A 24,325-nucleotide genomic window follows, 5' to 3' on the forward strand; every position below is an offset into this window, starting at 1 on the left:
ATCTTCAATTGGTTGAAAGTCCTTGAACCAATATAGATCTTTGCAAACATGACTTGTTGCTCCTGAATCAACCCACCATGCAACTTTATCATCCTGCACATAAAATGCTTCAGAAATCACAGAAATATAATTCTGAATATATTTAGAATTCTGCAATGAAACAGAAATCTGACATTGTGGCTTTTCTGGATCCTTGGATCCACTTGGTCCAGCACCATCCTTATTCACTTTGCGAAGACGACAATCTTTCTTGAAGTGACCCGGTTTGATACAATTCCAACAAACCAACTTAGCCTTCTTGTTGGAAGACTTGTCATCCTATCCTTTAAACTTCCTTTTTCCATTAGACTTCTTAGGATTCTTTGAACTTTCTCCTTCCACCATGTTCACAGAAGAGGAACCAACTTGGTTCTTGCCTTTAGGATTGTTATCAAGTTATTGAGTCCTTAAGGAATCTTCAATACGTAAATGACTTGCAAGTTGAGTCAAAATTAATTCCTCTTTGTTATGTTTCAGATTATGTTTAAAATCTTTCCAGGAAGGGGGCAGTTTGTCAATTATCACAGCCACATAAATGGCTTCATCCATTTTCAGATCGTGTTGAGTAAACTGTCCTAGGATCCTTAACATTTCATGGAACTGTTCCATAACAGGCCTGGAGTCAATCATCTTGTAACCTATAAAGTTACTGACAAGAAACTTCTTGTTAGAAGCATCTTCAGCCATGTATTTGGATTCAAGAGAATCCCACAGTTCTTTTGCAAATTCGAAATTTTGATAGATATCAAAAAGAGAGTAAGACATACCATTGAGAATATGACCACAACATATGTAATTATCATTTTCCCACTTTGATCTCCTTCTTGTTGCCTCCAAAGGTTCATCTTCAACAGATTCCGGTAAGACTGGCATGGGTGTACTCAGAACATACACCACTTTCAGAGTGGTAAGGAGAAAGTGCATCTTCTTCTGCCATCTACGAAAATCTTGCCCTTCAAACTTGTTCAATTTGTCAAACTTGCTTGTCATATCCTTCACAGAATCACCACTTGCCATGATTACAGAATACTTCAATTTTTATTAGAAAATAAGGGATGAATAGATTGCTTGGATTCTCTGAAAGTCATGATTCACTATCAAATTGAAGTATTTCGATGGTACAGATCAAACACTCAATTGGATGAAATTCAGAGAACGAAATCTGAGAATGTATGAGAAAATGTTCTTCAAGATGTACCACAAAAATGACCAAAAAACGGATATATCATTCTTGTCTGAAAACTGTCAATAGACAGTTACAAACTGTCATAAAACTACCAAACCTGTCATTAAACGGATCTCAGGGAAAAAGGGTCAATTTTCTCAATTGGGTCTGCCCCTTGGACCCCGCCAGGGGCTGCCACCCTTAGGACCCCGCTCCCAGGGGCACTGCCCCCGGACCCCCGTTCATTTAGGGGTTTCGCCCCTAAATAACAATGTACTTTGAATCTTGAAAAACTCGAACAAGTGTGCACTCATACACCATCCTAACTTGTTCAATATTCAACAAGATCATTTTTGGTCAACAAATTTAATCATATTCACTTAAATAATATTGATGATATAAAATCACCAACATATAGTTTTCACAAATACAAATACATTGTTAAAATAACATTAGAAATGTTCAATTATAAAGTAATTAGACCCTTTTCCACTTTCATTTTAGGCACCATTTTATCTCAATGACCTATATTCATAATTATGATGAATCCACATATCTATTCAAGTTGGGCTTTCTTTTCTTAAAATAAATAAAATTAAAGTGTCTTATTAGTTATAGAAGATATATAGTTTTCTACAATAATAAAACTATATAAAAAAATTCGGACAAACCTTATCCAAAATACAAGGTTGGAGATGTGAACTATGATTGCAGTTTTTTTAAATACATAAAAATATAATAGCATAAATTTATAGTTAAAATGATAAATAACCGCATTTAAAGAAATATAAAACTAAATATATATTGAATTTAAATGGGTTGGCGGATTGAAAAAATATTGATAACTTTTTATCGAACCCAACCCATTTAATTAAACAGGGTAGACGGTCTGTCAATTTAACTTAAATAAGTCAAAAATCTCAATCCAACGCGTTAATTTTTTATTAAGTTTTGATTGGTTTGACAGATTGAATTGATTTTTTACCGTTTCAAATAAATAAAAATAAATTAAATAGTCTCATATTCTTTCTTCTAATCCATAAAACACTTTCTAATCGAGGGATTCAATGGGACGCCCAACTTAATGTTAACTAAACAATGATTTGATAATTAAATGAAAGATCCAAATGGAGCGGATCATCACTTGATAGTTTTTATCAAGGTTATAAAAACCGTTCAACGGTAGCTTGTCGATTGACTGATATTAAGGGATTAATCGGTCTTGACGGAGATTAATCGGGGACCACAGATTATTAATAAAATATTAAAAATTAATCAAATATTAATATATCTTAAGAAAAACAAGTACTTCAAAATTAGAAAATAAGAAAATTTATAATTTGAAAATTTAATAAATACGAAAATATGAACATTTTTGTATAATATTTGAAATTTTGAAATTTTGTAGTAAAAAAATTTGATTTTTATTTTTATTTTTTTTATTTTTTTCAACTTTTGTTGACTGATTAATTCCGCCAAGACCGATTAATCCCTCCAAACCCGATTAATCATAAATTTCCGATTAATACTCTAATCCTCGACGGTTGGAGAACGCCAAACGATTAATCGCCGATTAATCCCGATTTCTGCAATCATGGTTTTATATACGCGTCAAGTGAGAATTGTCTGTCCCGCATTCCGAGAAAAATTGTTAACCAATTAAGTTTAGTAGATTTGCTATAAGTCTATGACAACGATTTGTTTTTTCCTTAACACAACTTATTTGATATTAATATACTTTTTTTAAGAAAATTTTTTAATTAATACATTTTAGTTATCATCGTACAACGAATGAGAAACCAAACGGACAAAAAGTTGCGCCGCTAAACCTTTTTGTATGGAAAAATTTGGACAATTTCTTGATTTGTGCGTGTTAGCCTTGCGCATGGGTCATGCTAATCTTCTCTGTATCGTTCCAATTTTATCGGATGTCCCCGAAGGAACAAATAATAAATAGGGTTATCACTGTTTTTTAAAAACAAACTTTTCAAAACGTCTTAAAATCAACAAACTTTTAAATTTTTTTACAAATTTGATCAGAATTTAAAATTTTGTTACTAATTCTCCACACATTTAGTTTTTTTTTTCCCAATTTATTTTCCTACGACTTCTTTTTAGACTTTTTGTAATGGACATGTTTTTTCCAACTTTAAATAAAAAACTTTTACAAAATTTATTTAACTTTTATTTTCCAGCTTTTGTATTTCCTCATACACATTAGCAAACCAATTTTTCTCGATTATTATGTAACATTTTAATTTGATGATAAAAAACAATTTAAATTAGTTTATGATTAATCTTTGTTTTATTATTTTTCTTATTTTAAATCATATTTGTTATTTCATTAACATATTATACTTAACATATAGTTTGAATATGTTGTTATATACGACCATTGTTAGTTTTGAGTCACAACTTTTAAATAATTTATATACATAAATTATTAATTTACAAATTAACAATATAAATGTTGTTTTTAAAATTGACAATGATTACATATAACAACATATTAAAATTATAAATCATGTTAATGTAATAAAAAAACGATTTAAAGTAAGAGGAAACAGATTAATCGTAAAAGAATTTAAATTATGTATTTTTTTTATTTCATAAAATCCAACAACCACACACTCTTCAAAATAGGAAATAAAGAAAAAAAAAAAAAAAAAAAAAAAAAAGGAGGATTTGCTAATGTAATATAATTTCCAACTTTCGTTTGAGTTTCATCGTACAAATCGGTTCATACACGCCTGCCTAATTAAGACGGATGAGCCCAAGGGGTACGGCCAATCACATCCTTACAAACGTGTCGAATAATAATTGGCTATGCTCCACAAATTAACAGTCAACGAAGACCATTTTGACAAAGCAAATCGAGTAGATTTCTCGTAATCAACATTTTCTAATTCTAATTTATTATAAAAATTTATCTAATACGTATTTATTTCTCTATAACAATAATATACATTATATAATACGCTTGTCCAACTTTTATACGACAAAAGAGAATATACAAATGCAATGATGTCCAATATTACATTAAAAATGGTAAAATGAATGGATTAAACATGTTCAACAAGTCGAAATATATAATTAGAACATGTGGTTTTGGGTCCATAAAAGTTTTAGTATTTGAATAATAATCCAATCTTTTAAAACAAATGATTTATGAAATGTGAAAAGTTGAATACAATCAGGACGGCTTTAGCCTCACTCAATCTTTTGTTAAGTTTTTTCAAAAAAAAAAAATAAATAAATAAATGACAAAATTGCAAAAATGGTCCCTGTGGTATGCAAAATTTTGGGGTTTTAGTCAAAACAGTGATTTTTTTGGTTTTGTAGTCCTTTTGGAGTGGTTTGTATGTGAAAATGGTCCCTCCGAAAATTGAAATGACTATAATACCCTTGTGGTATTTATTTTTCATTTTTCTTTCACTATTCTTAAAATTTAATATTTATTTATTTATTTTAACAATTAAAAAAATAAAAAGGGCCCACCTCTCTCTCTCTCTCTCTCTCTCTCTCTCTCTCTCTCTCTCTCTCGATTTCTAAAACCAGGTCCTGCCTTGAACACGAACGATCGGGGATGGACACGAACGAAACTGGTCAAAAAATCGAGGGCACCGGTGGGGGTCAAACAGATCGCGGCGAGGGGAGAAGGAGTTCGTCGAGACCGACGATTCCTCCTTGGCCTTATTGATTTCATCGTTGGTAGCCACATATCGAGGAAGGTGAAGTAATTGCAGTCGATGACAGTTTTGGTGTGGCCGGTAAATACCGAGGAGGGGAAAGGATTCGATATCTATCGAGCTTTCCTTGGTCCTCTCACCTGTTCGCTGGCAACAATAAACCGGGAGAAACAAAACAACTGAAACTTTCGACATTTAGGGGTGTTTGGTAGCTCCAATCGACTAAAAAGAATGAAGAAGGGGTAGGTTTTCGTTGGTGAACTATGAATGAGAAAGGGAGGTGGAGGCAGCGGTCGTCGTTTGTGGTGGTGAGGGAGGCTGCTCCAGCGGCTTCCCTTGGTTTCCTTCGTGCTGATCCAGTAGCGCACAAGCAGAAGAAAATCCGCAGCAGCAGCTGGGGGTGTTTGTGGTGGTGAGGGAGGCTGCTCCAGCTCTCTCTCTCTCTCTCTCTCTCTCTCTCTCTCTTCATCATCACATATTCTTCATCTGTACACATTTCATATATATAAACACTAAAAATTTAGAAAACGCACACATAATGGACTTTCAACTTAAAGGAATACATATATCACCCAGATACTTCTGTGATTCCGATTCCAAAACCTTACATAATTTACCCTGTTTTGATTTCCCCCAAATCCATATAGACCCATCGATTCCGACAGTTGCATAAACAACACCATATGCAAATGGAGCAACTTCTAGGGTTCTAATGGATTCAGATCTTCATAATCAACGGCAACAACAACATCAACATTAATTGCAACAGCAGGGGCAGGGTCAACAAACTATGAACTCCGGTTTGACGCGATACAGATCAACACCAAGTTCGTATTTCTCAAATTTGATAAACAGTGACATGTATGAAGACGAAGATGCTGACCCATTCTTCAACCCTCGGGCATAATACCCCGAAACGGAACGCATTTTATCGAGATTCATCTCCAGGGATGGTGATAATTCAAGCTCTCATCAGAATATATGTCAAATTCGGGGAAACGACCCCCCCCCCCCCCCCCCCAATTTATGGATCCTATAAAGCAAGAACGAGCGAGATCCATGGATCAATTTGGAACTGATGATGGCAGTGTACCATATTTATCAAAGGGGTTTGAAAATCGAATGGCTTTCTCATTAGTTTCACATTCATCTTTGATACCATTGTCTCTTATCCCTGAAAACGAAGGCAAAACCATGGGAATGAGTGGTGCTTGTGTACACAACAATGGAGGTTTTGGTCAAGCTCATCCAAGAGCTACTGGCTATGGCTTCCCTGGTAGTTCTTACAGAGCTTGGAGAAAGCGATCAAAGACACGCCCTTCTAGGAGAGAGAGAGAGAGAGAGAGAGAGAGAGAGAGAGAGAGAAAGAGAGAGAGAGAGAGAGAGAGGTGGGCCCTTTTTTATTTTTTTAATTGTTAAAATAAATAAATAAATATTAAAATTTAAGAATAATGAAAGAAAAATGAAAAATAAATACCCCAAGGATATTATAGTCATTTCAGTTTTCAGAGGGACCATTTTCACATACAAACCACTCCAAAAGGACTACGAAACCAAAAAAGTCACTGTTTGGACTAAAACCCCAAAATTTTGCATACCATAGGGACATTTTTGCAATTTTGTCTAAATAAATAAATAATAATAAATAAGAAATTCTAAGGTTAGAGATAAGCTATATGGTAAACTAATAAAAACAATATTTAGTTGTTTTCTTGCAATTTTTTTGTTAACTCAACTAAAAATCAAAGATAAACAAAAGTCTCTTTTTAGTTAAATAATTTCCACAGACCACCAAGAAATTAAGGTATGAAGGCAGATTAATTCGCCATAAATGGTGGAACCTAAACAAAGGCTTAGTAATATAAATAGGTACCATAGGAACACCCAAACTCAACCATTATCAATTCAGAAAATTGTATCGATTTCTTTTTATAGTAAGTATTCGCTAGGAATTCGTAGCTTTTATCTGGTTCACAAAATTCTTATATCCATGGATTTTCTGAATTTTGTCAAAAGTTTTTTGGTCTATATAGCTATCTTCACTTTCTCGTTTCAAGTCACACTAGGTAAATACAATATATTCTGTTGAGGTTTAATTTTAATATAAAGATCATCGTTTATGATAAAAATATTAAATAAAGTATGAAAATTTGTATGTAGGAAGCATTGAATGTGAGAATTTGAACAAGGACTCATGTGCATTTGCCGTATCATCAAGTGGAAAGCGATGTGTGCTTGAGAAGAATGTCCGAAGGAGCGGAGAGGAGGTCTTTGTTTGCAGTACCTCACAAATAGATACTAACAAGTTAGCAAGTTGGATAGAAACTGATGAATGCCTAGATGCATGTGGGCTTGACCGTAACATCCTAGGGATCTCCTCTGACTCCCTTCTTGAGTCTCGGTTCATGCAAAAACTTTGCTCAACTCAATGTTACAATGGTTGTCCGAATATTGTTGATCTATACTTCAATCTTGCTGCCGGTGAAGGTAACACTCTCTTTATTGGTTTTTCGGTTAAGTGTTATAGAAAATGTTGTCTACATAAATTATGTTTAAAAATATTTTAGGAAATCATGACATAATTGGGAAATGAAGAAATTTTTTTATCGGAAATTAAGACTTAACGAGCAAAGTCTTAGTTTCGGGACTTTCTCATTATAGTAGGTCGATGTTTCTACATTCAACAAAAAAAAAATAACACTCAAATAATCTTGACTTCATTGACTATTGACAATATTCGATCAAATTTGTATTTATGTTTATTATATGTAAAGGTGTATATTTACCAAGCTTATGTCAAGCACAAGGGGATAGCAAGAGGAGAGGGATGAGCGAGATAAGGACCACGGGATATGTTGGCGCACCTGGACCATGGTGCCCGTGAAATTTATGGTTGATGGTTCCCCGGCAATAGCCCCATCCCATGTTGTCCCTTCAATACTATAATAGAATGATCATTGTTTTTAGATGTGTGAGATATATGTGTATTATCCAGTTATCTTCAAATAAGGATTGATCATCCAAGAATAAAGATTTGCAATTTCATCATGTATACATAACAGGAAAAATTAACGAAATTATTATTTTATTATGTTGTTTCTTGTTTGATAAGTAACATGTACCCCTTGTATCACAACAAGAAATATAGGCATTAGGGGCGACAGTATTAGAGACGACAGATAGTATTAGGGACGACACATGACAACATGTGTTTATGTTGTCGCTAAAAGCAACCCGTCGACGCTAAAGCGTTGTCTCTAATAATGTACATCGGCAATCCGTGTGACTACGCCTAAAGCACATTGGCGATCCATCGTCTCTAATAATTTTATTAGGTTACGTTTTTTGTTGTGTATATTTGGTTTTCTAATATATATATATATATATATATATATATATATATATATATATATATATATATATATTGTGTGACTGAATGCACCAATAGGAATTGAGGAATAATTAAATAATTAAAAAATTGAATAAGGGTAATTATGTAACTTTAGAATGATAATTAAAATAAAATCCCTTAATTAATGGGAATTACCATAAAAATCTCTTTGACCAACTACTTAACCCTAGCCCTAAATCTAACTCATCATTGTTTCTAATCCACGGCTTCTGCTTCTTCTTCTACAATCAATCGATCGTTGGGCTGAAGGCAGTCAGGTTTATTTCTTAACTCATCTTCACGCCGATCATACCGTTGGCTTGTCTTCTCGTTGGAAGAAAGGTCCACTATTCTGTTCTTCCATCACTGCTAAGCTTTTCTCCCCCAAATTCCCCGGTTTCGATCTCTCATTGCTTCGAGTTCTCGAAATTGGACAATGGTACTCGTTATCTTTGGTTTCATTGTGGTCTGGCTTGGAAACTAGGGTTGAAGTTATAGCCATTGATGCCAATCATTGCCCCGGTTAGTCTGATTTGGATTTGATTCAATTCATTGCTCGTCACTTTTTGATTTCAATTTCTCAATACATTCTGTTCATTATTGAATGAGTGCTTGATTTATACTTTGACTTCCAATTAAAAGTTATCAATGGTGAACTATGCAACTGAATAACATGGTAATGTATTCTGGAGTCTGGACCATTTTGTTTGGGCAAGATGATTTACTAGTTAAGGTATAATTGATTTTGATTTTGGTTTTTTCGTCTCAAAGCTCTTGTTTAATATGCTAGAACTTTTGACAGTTTTCATTTTGACGTTTCTTTGACAGATAAATTGAAAAGTTTTGCTTGGTGATAGATTGAAGTTTTTTTTGAATAAACTGTAACTGGACCTGCTTCAAGCACTACTTGAATCCAAAAATTTAGCAACTTTATCCTTTCCCTCCATCTCTCCCTGCATATGTCAAATATGTAACTGATGCAAGTTCTTGAGTTTCTTGTATAGATTGATATGTAACATTTATATTCAAAAGTTTTGTTGTTTCTTTGATTCGAGTTATTCTTTTTGTATGTGGCAGGTGCAGTTATGTATCTATTCCGTGGTGATTTTGGGAACATGCTTTACACTGGTGATTTTCGTTGGGAAGTATCAAGTAAAATTTCAGAAATGGGAAAGAACATATTCATTTCCATCTAGGGAAGTTGCTGCTCACCAGGTGATGTTCTGTTGTTATTAGAGTAAATTACAAAAGTGGTAACTGAGTTTAGCTGATTTCTTGCAATTTTGATTCCAAAAAGTTTTTTCTTGCAATTTTGATCCTTACTTGAGTTTTCTATTAACTTTTTTCCCCTTGTTCCAAGTAAAATGATTATATTTTATTCTGCAAGAATAGTTTATTCTGTAAGAATATTTTTGTTGTATTCTGAAAGAATTGCAATTAATTATTTGTATGCTTAAGGTGCAGTTGTTAGGATGATGCAGGAATGATGAGGAAACTTATGAAAAAAAGATATATGATACTTCATTCTCAAAGAATGAAGAAAAACAACAATATTCTTTCAGAATTTCAAGATTCAACATCCAAAAACAGCAATATTGTTTCAGAATTCAAGAATTCAAGAAGAAAACATGGGACACGATAGTATTCTAGCGGAATGTTGTTATTTTTTTTAAGAATGTTATTCATTTTTGTTTATATTCTTTTAGAATTTTTATAACTATATTAAAATGTATAAGACTTTTAGTCTCTAAGAATATGTATGAATTTGTATTTAAGTTCGGATGTATAAGAATATATTAGAATGTTTGTTATTTGAACATCTTATTCATGAATTTTGTTTTTCTTCAGTAATATTCTATTAGAATACAATTCTGAAAGAGTATCATTCTAACAAAAAAATATTCTGATAGAATAAAATCGGTAAAAATTGAAATTGAATTAATTAAAAGATTCAGATTTTTTAAAATTAGGAGAATTAATCATCCCTAAAAATCCGAAAATTTCCTTTTATAAATGTAGTTAATTGTCCAAAATACCCTTTTGATAAAAATTGTGTGATTATATGATACATGCTACCCTATTGTAATATCATAGACCCTCAGATCATGATTGTTGATTCTATTCATCCGATGGTCCAGATCTGTGCATTCTGGCACACAATAGTTACTGGAAACAATATAACCTAGCCCTATATATATATATATATACCAAAATTCATGATTTTTTATTCTCTACAAATAGACATCCATATTGATATAGTTTTAAGATAAAATAAAAAATTAATTTTTTTTATATTTTCAGCTATCGTTATTCATAAATGAATAAAAATGAATCAGGTTTTACTACAGTACATTCGTTATTCAGTTGTGAATAAAAACTATGATTAATTTTTTTTTTTTACAATTTAAGTATCATTCATATATGAATATAGCATATAATAAACATAGTATATTCATATTTAAATATTAGACGATGCATTCACTTATGAATATTACATATTATATTCACTTGTGAATATTAGATGGTATATTCACTTATGAATATTAGATAATATTTTCATATCTGAATATTACATAGTATTACATGGTATATCACATGTGAATATTATATAGTATATTCATTTGTGAATATTAGATGATATATTCACTTATGAATATTACACAGTATATTCACATATGAATATTACAAGGTATTTTCACAAATATATATAATTTTTATATGTTATTCACATATGAATAACATACAGACTTGCATATTTGTTTTTTTGTTTTAATAATCATATACTGAGAAAACATATTCATATATGAATATAACGTGGTAATTTAGTTCATGCATTTCATCAAACAGTTGGAATGCATACAATTTAACTTTTTTTAAAAATGTTAAAAACATGATATTTTGACCATTTAAATCTTACAAAAGAGTAGATTGATAGAGAATTATATGAAATTTTTCAAAAAAAAAAACGATTTGATATTTTTCTAACCTCAATTTTCAAGTTTTATTTGATAATCGATGTTGAATGAATGATATGAAGTGGATTTTTGTTGATTATCGATGATGTTGATCTAATAACGCTGGGAGTATAATTAATCATAGATGTTGAAGATCTGATCGTATTCAAGCACAATTGAAGGTTGAATTAAAAGAACCAAAAACGATTTTTTATTGTTAACTGTTGAATCGTGTTGATTATTGACGAAGATCGATGATTGATTAGCACCGGATGATGTTGATGATGGTTTAATTGAAGAAATCTGAATGATTGTTGAAAGTTGGAGAAGAAATTTGGATGATGAACGATGAATGGGTTTGAACTACAAATATGTATTTGAGATTTAAGGTTGTTCTCATATTTACAAGCTTGCCACTATATCTTTTTATGCTTGAATAAAATGAGTGTCTGAGAATGATTCCCCCATTCTCAACATTTTTTATTTTCTCAATTGAACCCACATCTCTCTCTCTCTCTCTCTCTCTCTCTCTCTCTCTCTCTCTCTCTCTCTCTCTATATATATATATATATATATATATATATATATATATATATATATATATATATATATATATATATATATATATATATATATATATATATATATATTGTGGATACACGTTTCTTCTTGTTATGATTATATCCTGATTTATTCAATATACGTTTTTTTACTGTTTATATTTAAGTTGCTCTAATTGTTTTTTTACTACAATTATAGGTTTTCGGATGGATATGTTTCTACTATTATTTATTCATGTTTTCCTCTATGACACGCTCTATGTCTGCACATGTAGATCTTTTGTGTGACGCAATTCCTCTACCTTATTGAAGGCATACTCCTTTATTTTAATGAGATTCTTCGAATATGAATATGTTGTTGTTGTTTGATAAATAGTCACATGAAAACGATATTTATTTTCACACAAACAATCACATATGTATGTAAAACAATTATACTTTAAATATTCAATGTATACAAGGATTTGATCATACATTTTTCTTAAAGCATTGAAGAGCATAACATGGAACATTAAAATGTTTTGTTTACAAAAGCAATTTAAAAGTATCTTCGATGGGATATGTTTTATTAATTATTAATTTTCAATCGATCATTCAATAAATGGCATTGAAATGAAAACCTATTTTGTTATTATTCACAACTACATAATTGATAAAAAAAATAATAATACAAATATCCTATATGATGTGTGATTAAAAATAAAAATGAAAACTAAAGGAGTGCATATAAAATATTTCAAATCTCATATCCTAATAAATAAGTAGTTTTTGTCAAGTGGCAGTCTACTAGCCCCCAAATCTAATTTTCCCGTTCATTTTATGAAAGTGAATTACCGGACTTGCCCTTGCATTATGTAAGTTGCTCACTTTCGGTAAGTGATTTTCTCATTATACTCGGTTTTTCACTTTCAAATTTGAATTTTGAATATTGATTATCAGAATCAACCGAGATATCATTTTGAAAGATATTTCATGATTTTAGTAAACTTAATATGTGAGAAATATTCTCCTTAATTTTCGAGATTTGATGGTTGATTAGCATTGGATCGACATAAATTGCGAAGGTAATCTCACTAAATCAATTCCAAAATCACCGAGATTGTTAATCTCTCTGTTTATATTATTCAATTTTGGAGCATTGGTAGAAAATTCAGATCATCCATATCGTTTTCACTGTGCATCGACTTGGAGGTTTTTTCGGTACATACGGAAGTTGCTAAAACGAGATGTCTACAAGTGGTGAGTATGTTGTTTCATTTTATTTTTTTGTTCATTTTGTTTTAGGAATTGATATGCTCTGAATTAAATTGTTTATGAGTTTTTGATACTGCACCCTAGGTGTTTGATAAAATGTCTGTGAGAATTGATATACTTAATAGTAGATAAAATATGATAACCTGACTCTCAGATGAGAATAAGGACTAGCTTGAGAAGGTCCATTTGAGATGAGTGAAATCAGGATGATGTTTAATCCAAATTTAATAAAGTCTAACATGATTTTTTTAGGTGATTATTTTACTGGTGGTGATGAAAATTAATGTGAGCCGTTGTATGGATGTCGGTGATGTAGCATATAAAGGGAACTATCAATGGATTATTGCAAATTCAGAATAATCAAAGATATACAACAGTCTATGTATTCTTTAGGTATGAGAAAAAAGTTTAACTTTCTGGCTTACTTTATGGTGGAAGATAATACATGTAACAGTTTGTATATTGTCCCTTGAATGTGAGCATATAAATAGGCATGATTTTTCCCTTCAGAGTTTTCAAAATCATGTAACAATTGGTATTCCATTTTTGTATATTAAAAAAAAAATTGTTTTGGGTTTAATAATTGATGGGTTTGTGTACACAGGAGCATAAATGGTTGGAAAAAGTACACCTTCTAGGAAGATGTTGGCATGATTCAACACTCGACCCTTTGAAATACATCATTAGAAGTTGAGCTTTTTTGTTTTAAAGACTTTTCCTTGCTACATTTTTACTTTTCAAGGTGGCTGGCAGGCCACAAGGGTGTGGTGGTCTAAGATTTTCAGCAATGATTTCTTCTCTTAACAGAAGAAGTGCTTCCATTTATGTTTTTGTGTCCAAAATTATTCATGTATCTTGATACAAACTAATTTGTGCTGAAACGGTTTTTAATGGAGCACTAACACACATTGCTTTTACTGTATACCTATATATTAAACCTAGGTAAAGAGAGTATGTAAGAATAGTCCAGATGTTCCAAAGAAGTTGAAGAATGTGAAAAAACTGTTATGAAAGATGTTGAAAAACATATGAGATCATCACATTGGATTTTTCTGTTGACAAGGTATTAATAAACAATCAAATTCATGTCATTTCATTCGATCCTTGATTTGGGGATTGGGGTTTATAAGGTTTATTAATAATTAGATTTATAGGAGACTGAATACATCTCTGATTGTATTGGTGGAAAATTTTGAAGATGTATAAAGGAGAGAGAGAATATTGTCAAGAAAGATGACAAATCATCATCGTATAAGTTTTATTTATTTCTGTTATGATTTTATCCTATCGATTGCAATTTCCTCTTGTAAATTCCTTTTATAAATTGAGAGCTATAAGTCGAATTTGATTTTGAAAATCAAATTTCGATAAATTAGCAATCAAATCCCCTTATTTAATCGAGCTGATATACAAAATTATGATAATTTTTGAACCTTTATCCTACTTTTAAAAATATTATATAAATAAACCTCCATCAAACGTATTTCACATAAATAACTTCAATCTTCTTTTTTAAACCTCAATTGTACTCATATTCAGGAATACGATGCCTTCGTGTTATCTACTTTAGCATTAGAGCAACAACTATATACAACAAAGACAATAGCATAGTCATTTTTATAATAGAAGCCGCCGGTAGTTGTTTACAATTTTTAATGTCTTAGTGTTTAAATTGTTCATAATATTGTATTGTGCATTGGTAGCATGATTCAGTTTGTTGTTTGTCGGGTAATTGTAAAATTAAAGAAAGAACTTGATGAAGCCAGGACAATGTTGGAACAAGTTAAATTTGTTTGCAAATTTGGATATTAAACCCTACACTAAATGGATTTTTCATTTGAATTGTGCCAATGTTACACAAGATTCTATTATAACGTTGTAATTTGAAAATTTTATACATTTAAGATGATTTTCATTTAACTTTTTTCTTATTAAAACGTTGTACTTGAAAAATCACCCTAATTATAGCATTGCATCTTCAATATTTTTCTTATTTAAGATAATGTACTTTGAATAATCTACCAATTTATAGGATTGAAAGTTGATGTATATATGCATCACCAATTTATGATCATAAATTTACCAACATAAATCTATTATGAGATACAAAAGAAATGTTTGCAAAATTATTATTAAAAGACTATATTTTTTATTATCGAAATTATTTTAATCTGACAACGATGTCATGTTATCAACAAAGGTTTCTGTATATATCTAAAATGGAAACTAATTACATGTTTTTTAGTGGACTTTTGTAGTTAAGTATAAGTTGTTTTTTAATACTTATTACTTAAAAATGACAACTAATGGACAAACGGAATTATTTTTTGTATTTTTAAAGTCTATATTATTTTACTTGGTTTCCACGGGTTTAAATTTGAACTTCCAAATACTTTTCTTATGAAAATTATTAACATTGCTTTCTTTCATATAAATTAAAGTTGAAGCCTATTCCAAATTGTTGAAAGAAGAGGTTCGTTCTTCAATTTAGTTTTTTTTAATGAATATGTTGCTTTTATACAATTCTAATACTTGAGTACTATTTGTTTATTTCTTTGTAAAAATATGTTTACATTGACAGATACAAGTTTCTAGTTATGGATTGGAGAGGACATAGATAATGACTTGGATAGATGGGGAAATAGTCGTAGTAAGTGTTTCGAATCCCGAAATAAGAGTGGATGATGTAGAAATTTAGAAGAATGAAGTTTATGCAATTGATATAGTCACATGCACAGTAGATGGCAATTTTTTTTCTTCTGAGGGAATTGAAATTCAATATTCCATTCCATGACATCTTTGGTTGCTAATTGCCATGAGATTTTACATCGATTCTTCATGAAAATCCATGTAAAATAACTCATCAAGCTTTATCCGATAATTAACCCAATTATAAGGGCATTTATGTCTTTTTTACTTTTTTTTGGTGGGACAAAAGCTGAATTTTTATCCATGGTGTAATGATGTTGCAATGCATATAAAGTTAATGGTTGTTTTGATGCCAAATGGACCCGATCGAATAACCACTCATACACTTTTAAGAGGTGCAATCAACTAAAACAGTTGATGACCTTGAAATCAAAGCATGGTTAGGTTTACCTGTGAAGACCGAAAAGGAAGGTGGTGTCAAAAATAATAAAGGTAACGGAAAAACAACTTGTTGTATAAAGTTTCAAATTTGTTTTATTTCTTAGCTAAAGGTAGATCAGAAAATTAAGCATTTTTTTTTGTTTTAAATATTTTTTGTTTTAGGAAAGCGAGCGAAAAGGGGGAAGGTGAGACAAATCGAATGAAGGAAGAAACATCAAATGATGGCCAAGAATGAAGATTTTGATATGTAATTTAATAATTGAAATACAATGGTAGCCAATGAGTTTTTTCGTAATTTATAACCAACTTTTTTGTAGCGCCTTTTACTCACTTTTAGTAAAATAACACTTCATTTATCATATTAATTAATTTATTTATAACTAGTAAAGAGGTCGCGGCTACGCCGTTTTTGGGGTAATCTGGAAAAAATCGACAAACTTTAAAAGATATGTGCTGAAATTGTAAATCACCATAAATAGGGGAGAAAGTCGACAACCCCTAAAATTAAATTTCAAAAGTGTACAACCAAAAGAATGGACACTGTCGGTGAAAATTCAAAAATGTTGTGGCAATAATGTTAAAGTTACCAAAGTTGAGAAAATATGGTGACAAAATTCAAAAGAAAGTTTTTTTTAATGTCAAAATGTAAAAGTTTTTAGTACAAGGACGAAAAGTGTCAAATTCATAAAAGATTTGTGGAAAAACCATCAAAAATGTAAAACTTTTGACTATAAGGACTAAAAGTGTCAAACTTACTAAAGTTTTGTGGCAAAAACCAAAAAGTAGAAAAATTTAATGAAAACGCATAAATATAAAAGCTTGGAATTTAAGGGCGAAAAGTGTTAAATGCACCAAAGATTTGTGGTAAAAACCTAAAGGCCAAAAAGATACTATCAAAATTTAGATATTGACACAAAATACCCAAATATAGTTGAGGAACCATTTTTACCAAAAAATACTATTGCTAAAAATCATTTCCATAATATGTATATATTAATTATGTTTTGTATTTTTTTTTTTTGTTTTAATTATACAATCAATTTTTTGATTGTTTTAAAACTAATAGGTATGAATAAATGTTTAATTAATAGAAAAAAAAAATCATTTGCATTGGAGAATAGTTTTATAGATAACTTTCTCGTGATAAATAATTAAGTTTTTGTAATTTAATTATTATAGATGTGTTATCTGGAAGTCATGTGAACACAAGTTGTATGGTAATATTGATATATGTATTTTGTTGAAGACAACTAAATTATTGTAATATGGAGATTTTGAAAGTTTATCGGTCGTGGACACAACTATTTAAATTGACCTTTACATTTAAAAATATACCCTTATATAACACACACAAAGGAACTTAACCAAGTCAATTTGCAAAAATATGTAAATTTTCTTAAGTCGTTTGAAGTATAAGGGTGTATTTGGTAAAAGTAACTGTTGGCTGGAAGCGGTTAGCGGGTAGCTGGAAGTGGGTAACGGGTAACATGTAGCTGGTAGCGGGAAGTTGTAGCTTTTATTTGTTATATAAATGTTTGACAAAAGTAGTTGGAAGCTTTTGAAATATATAAAATTACATAAAATGACAATTAATTAAAAATAAATAAATAAATAAATATATTTTTAAGGGTAATTATGGAAATTGATTTCAAAAGCTCAGTAGCGTTTTGTTAAACACTACATGAAGTAGTTTTTAGATTTGGAGGGTTTGTTTAAACTAAAAGTTAAATGTTCGTACTGCCAAACGAAACTTTTTGTTTAAACTATAGCGTTTTGTCAAAAATTAAAAGCTAGAATGTAACGACCCAATTTTTATGTCAAAAAATTTCATTTTTGATTAAGTGATTTGCAAAACATTTGTAACAAAATATCATCCGATCATATCATATAATAAAAACATGTCTCATATCTGAAAACCGAATCGTAAAACATAATAATGTCATAGTACAAATCCCAGAATATCTCATAGTGCGAAAAACAAAGAGTGTGTGTATGATGCGCCGCTACCGCGCCAGCTCCTTCCCCTTTTCTGAAGAGGTACCTGAAACCAAAACTGAAAACTGTAAGCACGAAGCTTAGTGAGTTCCCCCATCATACCACATACCATACAATCACATCACACACATACTGCCAGACATTTCTGGGGTGCCCGACCTACCCGGTACGACCATTCTGGGGTGTCGACCTACCCGTACGTCCATTCTGGGGTGCCGTCTTACCCGTGTCAAGCCATTATGGGGCGCTGACCGACCCATGTCGAGCCATTCTAGGGTGCTGACTACCCTTCGGTCCTAACAACCGAACCTCGGGGACTATTTCACCCCTACTACTACTATCACATATATCATAGCATAATCTATTATCAGACATATCTGGGGTGTCCGACCTACCCTTCGGTCCTAACAACAGAATCTCGGGGACTATTCCCCCTCCTACTACCTCTATCTCATATAACATATCATGCTAGGAGCTAAGCATATCATAACATAGTGTTAGGCATATCTGGGGTGCCTAACCTACCCTTCGGTCCTAACAACCGAACTCTATCACTATCACATATCATATCACGCTAGCATATAACATATCAGGTAGCAGCAACACAGATGAATATCACAAAGACAAACATCTAACATATGGTCCCTACTGGTGGGCCGGCATTGTGGCCGTAGACCCACCGCTACTGGAAGGTAACTCACCTTGTAGTAACTGCTGAACTGTGCGGGAAACCTCTGACTGTTGTCGCTGCTGCTCTGGAAATCCTCCGGCTAAAATTCCCACAAAACACTTAGTCATACACTGCTAACTGTTCTTAGGGTAAAATGACCATTTTACCCCTGACCAAGTCAAAGTCAACTTCTAGTTGACCTAACTCGCCGAGTTGGCTCGCCAACTCGCCGAGTCCCTATCTTTCCATTAGACCTCATACCCGTCTCTACTCGTCGAGTTAGGCGATGACTCGACGAGTTTTTCCTTCTAAATGAACATCGACTGAATCCTCATCCGAGTTCATCTTCATCCTTAAGAAGATTGCCTTGGACTCGCCGAGTCTGTTCATGCACTCGCCGAGTCCCATGAATTCCCAGAACAATGGCTTAGTCCAGAACGTTGGGTCACTCCCTGGGACCCCCTTAAAACCTTTCCACACTCAACTGGGTCCTTATGACCCTCAACTGATATGGGACAGAACCTTGGACTCGTCAAGTTGGTCACAACCACTCACTGGATCTTCGATTTCTGCGTACAACCTTTGATCAAAAGATAGATCTATGCTCCTACAATCGATCTAGCACGTAAAGTTACAACCTTTACGTGCTTGCATGGGACTTTGAGCTTAAAAGGTCCTTAAACAACCCCTCTCAAAGCATGGGGCCTTCCTTGATTGCTAGAGCCACTCTTTTCTGCCTTGTAACCCCTCTAAGGGCCTAGATCCGAAACATCAACTCCAAACCATGCTTACAATCATGGTTAGTGACCAAAATGGATTAGAAAAGCCCTAAAACTTCACAAAATGGGATCTAGCAAATGGAAGAGCAAGGTACAGGCTTTTAACCTTCAATGAGCTGAAAATGGTGCACAAAATCGAATCCTTTTAGCCTCCTCTTGTTCCTTCAAGCTTTTCCTTCCCTCCTTGGATCACAAAAGCACCAAAGTTACTCCAAATGCCTTAGATTGCTTCAATAACGGCTAGGGTTTGCTATGGGGGTCTTCTGAGAGCAAATGGGACTAAGGAGGCCGAGTTAAGGTGTTTAAATGGGGTGCAAACCCTCGGATTAGGGTTTTTGTCCAAACAGGGTCTACTCGCTGAGTCTGGGACCCGACTCGCCGAGTCCATCGCTTAAGTCCCGTGTCCCTTCTCGCTTCTACTCGGCGAGTTGGACCTTCAACTCACCGAGTCCAAGGCCAAAATGCAAATTATTTAACAAGAGAATACGTACCAAGAACCAGGTGCTACATAGAAGCTCCAAAAGCTTCGTGCCAAACACGCCATAAAGCTCACTAAGCAACTTTATATAATATTTTCGGAGGTTAGTTCTAAAGTAATAAAAATTGGGGGTAATTACTAATCTAGTCAAATTAAGGAAGTAATTAACCATTTTTAGTTAAAAATTAGGAATTGTCCCAAAATAACCCATGAAACCGTAGATATTTAGCTTCGGCTACTGTTTCGGTAATCGTCAACTGTTTCATGTTTAGTATAATTTTTTTTCCATTTTGAAGGTATAAAACCGTATGTTTTTTTTTTAAACCTACGGTTTTCTCTCTATAAAATATGGAACCGTAGCCTACGGTTTTTGGTTAAATCTACGGTTTTTTCCAAAAAAATTCAACGAATCAACAATATATACAAGGTTTATTGGTTATAACATTTTTTATAAAAAAAGTCTGAAAAAAAAACTGTAGGTTTAAAGAAATCTACGGTGTACAACCATTTGATTCACACACTATACATTAATTGATTGTACACCGTAGGTTTCTAAAAAACCTATGGTTTCGTATAGTTTTTTAAAGTGTTTTGTTAAAAAAAATCATGAAATCATAACATATATATGATGGCTTACGAGGTTAGAACAAATTAAAAAATAAAATAAAATAAAACCGTAGGCTTCATACGAAACCTACGGTTTTAATATTTTTTTCGGGTTTTTTTTAAGTTATCCCATATACAAAAACTACTCCCAATCAACAATACGGTAAACTTCTATAAAAAAAATGGACGTATCTCGTTGTTCTTCAGGTGCTCAATTGAGAGAAAATAGTAGACAATGGAAGGAAAAATGAGCAAAAAGTAACATAAACTAAAAAATAAGACATTATATACTATGGGTCAATGGGCCACAAAAGAGTAGACGAGCCACAAAAGAGGAAATCCATTGTGACGAAATAGTAGTTTTATATTGTTGATCGTAGTCAACTGGCGTTGACCATACTCTGACCAATTTACAATTTCGTGGGCTACTTTTGGCTAATGTGTTTTTTTGGCTAATTTTGCATAGGTAATTGGTGATTTTGGCTAGATTAGTAATTTTCCCTAAAAACTAAGATTACCATACAACCAATTAGGAGTGAGAATCATTTTGGGTTTATTTGGTTTGAATTTTTTTAGTGTAACACCCATAAAAAAATCATGACAAATTTAAACTTTTCCAAAACACTTAAAACCATTTGACATTACAAAGTTTGTTTTCAAAATAATAAATATCAGAGTATCCCAGTATCAAATCATAAAATCATAACAACAGGAGGAGCGGTATGATCATGCCTTCGTCTTTCCGCGATCACCAGAAGTACCTGAAACAATAAACTGAAACTGTAAGCCTAAAAGCTTAGTGAGTTCCACCAAAATACCAACTTTATATAACCATAATCATATCATATCGACAAATACAGAACAACATGCATAATGAACCTTCAGCCTGACTGGACCGCCTCGCAGGGCCTATAGCCTATCTGGACCGCTCCCGAGCCTTCGACATGACTGGACCGCCTCACAGGGCCTATAGCCTATCTGGACCTAACACAAAGTGGGACCGTCTCAACCCAACCCCCAATCAAACAAAAATGTGCACATAAATATCATAAGCTAACTCATATCATATAACAGTCAACCGATCTAACAGATCACTAATCATAACAGCATCCCAAAACCGGGATACAGACCTAACCGATCACTAACATAGCATCATCCTATAACCAGGTCACTAAGCATAAGCATATCACCATCCTAACTACCATGATGTAACCAACAAACATATCATGCCATAACCGGATACAATCCATAAAGGGTCGACTGTGGTGCCTTAGACCCTGTTGATATAGCGAAGATAACTCATCTCGCAACTGTCGACTCGAAGATAAGCTCAAACTCTCGGATCACCGACACAAACTCCACTACCTATGTTCACCATAGAACCATGCTTGTAAATTTCCAATTTCCCAAAATGCCCCATAAGTCAAATAGTTAACCCTTGGTCAAGGTCAAAGTCAACGATCAAGGTCAATAGTCCATGTTGACCTCAACACGTCGAGTACAACCAGCCACCTGCCGAGTTCCTTGCATAACTCGTCAACTCGCCGAGTCACTTGAGTGACTCGTCGAGTTCCTAATGTTTGCGGCCGTAAACTCCTTGGCCAACTCGTCGAGTTTCCCTGCAACCCGCCGAGTTCATGCATGTATAAAGGTCGGGAAAACCCTAGCTGACTCGCCGAGCCCACGTCAATCTTCATCGGACTCGCCAAGTTGACAATGCAACTCGCCAATTCCCTTCAGTCCATATCCATACAGATGCTTATTAAGCTATCTTAAGGTTCCATAATGTAGATCCAGCTTCCCAAGACATGTTTATCACGTAAAGTTGCAACCTTTGCGTGCATGCCAGGCTCTAAAGTCTTATAATGACAAAACCAAGTTTGAAATGGAGTTTTACACTTGAGGAGAGTTTCATACTTGTAAAAGTTGGAAGCTTTATGAACTTAGATACCCAAGAGACCTCAGATCTCAAGTTGCAACTCCAGATCTTAGCTCATACACAAGAAAAGCTTCCTCATATGCTAGAAAAGCCCTAAACTTCACCCAAATGAGATCTAGCAGGAAATGAGGTCAATATAACGACTTGATACCTTCAATTGATGCTAACTGAGGTATATTTCTGATTCCCACACGTTCCTTGCTTCTAGTCACTTGTTCTCCAAGCTCTTATAACCAAGAATCCTCTTCCAAAGCTTAAAACACACCTATGGAGCACACACACATGTATTAGGGTTTTGCTGAGCTCTCTAGGGACTGTAAGGAGGCCAAAGGAGGCTAATGATCCCTTATAAATAGGGTGCAAAACCCCGGAAATTAGGGTTTCATCCTCCAGCTCCTACTCGTCGAGTCCCTTCTTGGACTCGGCAAGAAGGTCACTTAAGCACGTGGACCAAACCGCTGCTACTCGACGAGTCAAGGCAACCAACTCGTCGAGTAGACCTTGAATCATGAAAATTTATAACCATAAATCAATACCTGAGAATTTGGGTGTTACATTTAGGTTCAAATCGAAACCAAACCAAATCACACTTAAGGCTATTCAGACCAAACCAAAAATTGAATAACAATTTGGTTTGGTGTCAACACTTCCAATATGTTGATCGTACTAACATTTACCAAATATCCAAGTAGCAGAACTTGAGCCACTCCTAAAAATTTCACTTTCACTGTCATCAGTTGTATAATATTATATAATATAATATAATAAATGAGCATAGATTAGCGAAAATAAACAAACATAAGTACACAGACATAAATAAATGTTCATGAACATAACTGAACGAATGAGACCAATGTTTGTGTTCGTTTATTTAACTACACAAACAAAAAATCATGTTCATACTTGTACATTTATTAGATAAACGAACTTCCCATTGAAAGGTTCGTTGAACGTTCGGTTCGTTTATAGCGCTAGCAAAATCTATTGTGGAAGTGACGTCTAACATGATTTCACTTCCAAATACAACATATAAATTTCATACTAACAAGTACACGTGTTCACGGGACGGCTCGGTTTAGATAGTAACAAAACTGTGAGTTGAAAACACAGGGTTGGTACCTAACTAACCAGTGACGGAGCTTGAACATTCGAGTTGGGGGGGGGGGGGGGGGAAAGTAAAATACGTAGAAAAAGTGGAGAATAGGGGGCCACAGTCAATTTTTTTAGTTTAAGGTCTAATATGTAAAAATTTTAAAATTAAAGGGACTAGTTCTGAAAAAAAAAAACAGGGGGGCACAACCCCCCCCCCCCCCCCCACTTGTCCTAATGAAGATCCGTCCCTGTAACAAACACTCACTTGCAAAACTATGAATTATAAACACAGGGTTTGTACCTCACTTGCACTCACTTGTACTATACGAAACTAAACCAAACCGACCAACTACCTCAACCGAACAAGTAAGGGTGTTTAAACTCATATTTTTGACATATTTAAGTGCGCCAAAGTTTTTATTAAGAAAGAAAGATGTGGAATTTTGTACTGACCTATCGGAAGGAATATTAACACTTAGACCAACCGACGTTTTAGTTTTTGGATTGATTGGAAGGAAACACGCATGTGTGGATCTAACATGGATTTCCTTCTTATGGGCTTGGGGACTGGGGCTTTTACTGCGTGCAAGCAACTTTAAAAAGTATCTTATGCATAGTGACAAA

At 33.2% G+C, this 24,325-nt stretch overlaps 1 protein-coding gene and 1 non-coding gene across 2 annotated transcripts; one reads left to right on the forward strand and one right to left on the reverse strand.

Moving 5' to 3' along the window:
• Positions 1-3,045: 3,045 nt before the first annotated feature.
• On the reverse strand, positions 3,046-3,148 carry LOC145091060 (U6 spliceosomal RNA). The gene has a single exon (XR_013701949.1). It is a non-coding gene; the product is annotated as a U6 spliceosomal RNA (small nuclear RNA).
• A 3,625-nt stretch (positions 3,149-6,773) lies between these two features.
• LOC145090869 (uncharacterized) lies at positions 6,774-7,941 on the forward strand. Its single transcript, XM_079028914.1, has 3 exons — positions 6,774-6,959; positions 7,054-7,380; positions 7,668-7,941. Exons 1-3 carry the CDS (start codon positions 6,884-6,886, stop codon positions 7,775-7,777), a joined length of 513 nt encoding a protein of 170 aa, XP_078885040.1. The 5' UTR covers positions 6,774-6,883; the 3' UTR covers positions 7,778-7,941.
• The last annotated feature ends 16,384 nt before the right edge of the window (positions 7,942-24,325 follow it).

The sequence above is a fragment of the Lactuca serriola genome, chromosome 2, assembly GCF_051521515.1.
Source record: "Lactuca serriola cultivar US96UC23 chromosome 2, Lser_US96UC23_V15, whole genome shotgun sequence".
In the NCBI taxonomy this organism is placed as follows: domain Eukaryota; kingdom Viridiplantae; phylum Streptophyta; class Magnoliopsida; order Asterales; family Asteraceae; genus Lactuca; species Lactuca serriola.